This window comes from Penaeus chinensis, chromosome 12 (genome assembly GCF_019202785.1).
Source record: "Penaeus chinensis breed Huanghai No. 1 chromosome 12, ASM1920278v2, whole genome shotgun sequence".
In the NCBI taxonomy this organism is placed as follows: domain Eukaryota; kingdom Metazoa; phylum Arthropoda; class Malacostraca; order Decapoda; family Penaeidae; genus Penaeus; species Penaeus chinensis.
The window spans coordinates 787,306-792,305 of NC_061830.1; the positions used below are offsets into that span (position 1 = coordinate 787,306).

A 5,000-nucleotide genomic window follows, 5' to 3' on the forward strand; every position below is an offset into this window, starting at 1 on the left:
TAATACTCAATTGATACCATTACTTTCCCTTCATCTTTTTTGACTTTTGCATAAATCAAAAACAAATTAGTGCATGGTATATATTATTCCCTCTCACATGACCAGGCACTCAATAGCCGTCTTCATGCAAGTGCCAAAGGTGGGATTCTGACAGCTGCAGAAGTGTCGCAAGGCATTAAGAAGCAGACAGCCAACTTTCCTGAGGGCATTCCAGAGTGTGGGGCTGATGCCTTGAGATTCACCCTCTGCACTTACAACACAAAGAGTAAGGATGGAACATCATCTGTAAATATAATAATAATAGTTTATAAATTGTCTGTGAATGTATTATGAAATGTATTATTTTGTTCTTAGTGTTAAAAACATGTTTATAGATATATAACATGATTATATCTACATCTAAGAGAAATTAGATTTTCACTGATGTAGTGCTGACTTTGGTTTTAAATATGTTCTTTTTCTTTATGACCATTGTCTCATGAATACATACCAGATCCACTGTGACTTTAGTTTATTAATTGTGTTTACATAGAATTGGCTCCCCAAGTGCTTAGTCATCAGTTAATAGTCCTAACTATCTCACCTATTTAAACTTTTCTTTAAATGGAGAGAAACCTACGGCCAATGGGTTAAAATTGTTAATATTGGGAACCAGTTGGCTGTAGTTTATTGTGAATTTTATTGCACAGATGGCTACACAAGTTCTCAGTGCCTAAGAAATCAATTAGTAGGCCTCAGTGACTCTGAGCCTGATTTTCCCATTCCTTGTATTTGTGGGAATTTTTTTTTCTAATGCTATTGATATCGATACTGTTACGATTTTTTTGGACATTATTATTATTTTAATGTTATTAAAATACTAACAAGCAAAATAGTAAAAAGAAAGAGAGACCCTTCTCTGTAAACACATTTGATAAACTAAATTAAACTAGAATTACAGTGGACACGTATGTTTATGCATTCATAAATGTGTATTAATGAAGACAGTTACAAGCAATATTGTACAAGAGATATTTTTAAACTGGTATCTGTAACATGTATTTGGAGTTGGATGCTGAGAGTTGCATATTGAAATTTCAGTGCATGTATATCTGGTCTTAAATAACACATGTCTGGAACTCATTTTTGATCAGTTGTTGGGCATGAAGAGAACGTTAAATTTTTTTAGTGTTTGATTTGGGGATATAAACTATGATCTTCCTTTCTGATACACATTTGTGCAATTTGTGTAACTTTATTTCCAGACCAACTTCTGAGTATGGATGTAAACCGCATACAACAGAGCAAATTCCTGGGGAACAAGATATGGCAGACTGTTCGCTTTCTGTTGTCGGCAATACAGAAAACTCCCAATGGCATACATAATGCATTTCATGTCAATATCAATCAGAGGTAAGTTTTTTAGTAGTGGGATTTTTTTGAGGGAAAAAATATATTTGTAGAATAGTACATACAGTTTTTGAAAGCACTGTGTTAATATTAAGATTTAGATTATGTTTATGTTTGGGGAATGAATGTGTGCATCTTTGGATTAACATGAAATTGTAGGATGTATGATTCATTTAAGGTTTTGTCTGTTTATTATAATCTAAAGTGATTCACTTTCTGAATATTTTAGTGAGATAAAAACTCTGAATAGGAAAACTACAGTCTCTGTGTAAAGGATTTTTGTTGTTTAGAATATCTTTCCATTGTGCAAGGGATTATTGTATATTATACTATTATTTTGTGTATAGATAGTGTAAGAACAATATAAATTATATGGATTGCAATGTGCAGTACATAGATATCTGTTAGTCATTTCTACCTGAAGGGGCTAATACACATGGCAACAGACTTTTGTATGGTTTTGGACTTTTGCTTTGGCAATGTGATTTTTGTTTCATAACATTATATTTGTTGTTCTTGATCTCACAAATGTTCCTATAGTTAATGCTCTTCCTCAGGAATAAACTTTCAGTGATGGACAAGTGGATCCTGAGTCGCCTGTCACAGATGGTCTCAGTGGCCAACAAGAACTTTGAAGCATATGACCTCCATCTTGTTACGTTAGGCTTCATTACCTTCTGGCAGAATCATCTATGTGATGTCTATTTGGTGAGAGTTAGACATTGATCTAAGAATATACTGATGTTTTGAATTTTTCTTATGTATATTCCAAAGGTTATCTGAACTATTATAAGGCTATAGTTACCATTATTAGGACATCTTGCAATGAGGAATAAGAAGATTTTACTTGTGATCTTCCATACTGTCAATAAAGCTCACTTTAATCCATTACCAATGGGCATGGCATGTACATACATGCCATGCCCACTGTGAGTTTACTTGTTTAATTGTTTTTACACATAGATGGCTGCACTTGTACTGAGTCACCAATGAGCCAGTTATGAGTACTGCATGTCTCGCCTGTTCACCCTTTTCATTGATTTACAAAAATATTTTACATTATTTTATTTTTCTGTTACTAATGTTTATAACATTATAGTAAATATAATGTTTATAATAAATATAATCTTTATAGCACTAGTAAAAAATAGGTCTCAAGATCTAGTAATTGACTTCTTTGTAGCTAAACACTAGCAGAGCCATCTATGTACAGAGACATTTCACAGAAATATAAAAAATGAGCACAGCATTTTCCCCATTTTTCATTCATTTTCCCCGGCGACAATGGATTAAGCTACTAGAATATAAAAAACTGTATTATTATTTCATCTCATTAAACAGTTTGTTGAAAACTGCAACATTATAATGCATTAATTCCCTACAGGAAAGCATAAAGCCTTCACTAAGGAGTGGGAGTGAGGAAACCAAAGCAGCTATAATATACACCCTTTGGACATGTGTGGAGGTGGGTCTGCGTGTCCTCTCACCCTTCATGCCTTTCCTCACAGAAGAGCTGTACCAGAGGCTTCCATGCACAACTGGGAAGAGGGAGAGCATAATGCAGTGTGACTACCCACTTCATAATGAGGTAAGGGGCTTTTCAGTTTGAGGGGATCATTGTAAGAGCTTTGGCAGCAACAAATAGGACATGTATCAAATATTTCTTGGTGTAGAGGGAATGCCCATTCTGCTGTTAAGTACGGATTTTCAAGATATTAATGATGTTTTTGTTCCAATGAATTCTTAGAATCGAGATGATAATACTGTTTTCTTATAAATAGTATTTTTGGTACATATAAACATTGAAGAAGAGTTTACTGTGCTTTGGATATTCCTGTGCAAACATAATATGCTCCATACATTCTCAGTAAAAACCAGTGCCTTGAAAATCTTCTGAACAGTGGTTGTGCTGGAGAGATGAGGAGTTAGGAAAGAAAGTCGAAAGTCTTCTGACAGTAGCGGCCGCCATTCGCAACCTCAAAACAACGTACAATATTACACAGAATAAAGTACAAGGTAGTGTAAAGAAAATATATATTTTGTTGTGTATGTATGTGTAATCATATGACACATGATGCTTTCTGAAGAATAAGGAAATTTCTTTTGGAAGAGACTTTTGCTCTAAGATTGTGCTGCCCTCTTATTGTCTATAGGTAGTGTGGTGAGTGAGGACAGTGACCTGAATGTGTGGCTAAAGGAGAACCTGCCTGTAATCCTAACTCTGGGAAGGATTGAATCCATGAACATAATGGATGCTCCGGCCTCCCCTCCAGCCACCTCTGCCATGTCGACCCTTTCGGACACAACTGCGGTTTATTTACATCTTCAGGCAAGGAAAGATTCATTGAACTAAACTGAACATTTGTTGGAAATTTTGTTGTAGTCACTTAATTTTTTTTTTTTTCCAGGATTGCTTTTAACTATGTTTCTTATTGTAGATATTTCCTGATTTTCATATTTGCTATCTGTGGATTTTTTCAAATATAAGTATAAATAATTGCTGTGCAGGGTGTAATAAATCCAAAGAAGGAGCTGCAGAGGCTGAGGAAGAAATTCTCCAAACTCCAGAAGGAAGAAACAAAACTCTTTGGCATTGTGTCGGCTCCTGGATACGTTGAGAAGTCTCCTGTGCATGTCCAGGAAGCCCACTACAAGAAGGTGCGTTCGTTCTATTGAAAACTGTAGACTTTTATCCTTTTTAGTATTTTGCCTGAGGCGTTTTGTTTTGTAAATATTTATATTTACTTTGCTTTTCATGATGGTAAGAATTTATTTATTTTTTCATTCCCTTTCTGCACAGGTTTGTTGAAGGACTGGTGTAGCTTTTGTTTAGTTGGCTATTTACCTATCTTTTTTATATATGTAATCTCTGCACTAGTCATTGTTTTTTGTTCCTAGAAATATATTGTTTAATGAATGTATCATTTGGCTTCATTTTTTTCTCATCAAGAATAGTTTTCTCTAAATGAATATGATTAATAGATGTATTGTATATGATATATATACTTAAGTGTAATATATCTCTTTAAGTCATGCATAGAATGTATTTGAATAAAACATATGTGTTGGTGGTGGTGGATGTATTAGTGTGGTAGTAGTAATAGTATGGTAGTAATCGTAGCAGCATGATAATAGTAATAGTATTGTAATAGTAGTAGAATTGTTGAAAATAATAAATTATTAACTTCCTCTCCTTTTAGTTGACTTCGTTACGGAGAGAAATGGACCAAGTACAAGAACTCATCAGGCGTCTTGAGACAATGTGAGGACACGGAGGCGTCGTTATTTTTCACTATTATTTATTTTGATTTTTTTTGTTAGCCAGAGCAATAGTGCTAATCATATTTCATTATCATGAATCATTATTTTTTTCCATCTACTTGTTAATGTAAATACTGGGGACTCTGTAATTAATGTAAATGAGGTATATGTTGATGTAAATAGATTGTTTTTGTTTATAGAAATTATTGTCTTCTTTCAATTCCCTTAGTTTTGGTTTTGAAAATTACATGTGGATCTAGGAATGGGTTTCATGCCTTCCATATTTTTCTTGAGATATGAAAGACCAGAAAAGAGTGATGCAACAGTAAGAAGTAAAAAGAGAAAAACCA

General features: G+C 34.0%; 1 protein-coding gene across 3 annotated transcripts in view; it reads left to right on the forward strand.

Moving 5' to 3' along the window:
* LOC125031280 (valine--tRNA ligase-like) overlaps positions 1-4,853 on the forward strand; it is a 12,083-nt gene extending 7,230 nt beyond the window's left edge. For all 3 annotated transcript variants that reach the window (XM_047621944.1, XM_047621945.1, XM_047621946.1), the window contains 8 exons: positions 106-265; positions 1,245-1,392; positions 1,947-2,097; positions 2,774-2,977; positions 3,291-3,405; positions 3,543-3,718; positions 3,898-4,047; positions 4,590-4,853. In XM_047621944.1, coding sequence (XP_047477900.1) covers positions 106-265; positions 1,245-1,392; positions 1,947-2,097; positions 2,774-2,977; positions 3,291-3,405; positions 3,543-3,718; positions 3,898-4,047; positions 4,590-4,655 — 1,170 coding nt within the window. In that variant the 3' untranslated portion in view covers positions 4,656-4,853. The remainder of the gene's footprint in view (positions 1-105; positions 266-1,244; positions 1,393-1,946; positions 2,098-2,773; positions 2,978-3,290; positions 3,406-3,542; positions 3,719-3,897; positions 4,048-4,589) is intronic.
* The last annotated feature ends 147 nt before the right edge of the window (positions 4,854-5,000 follow it).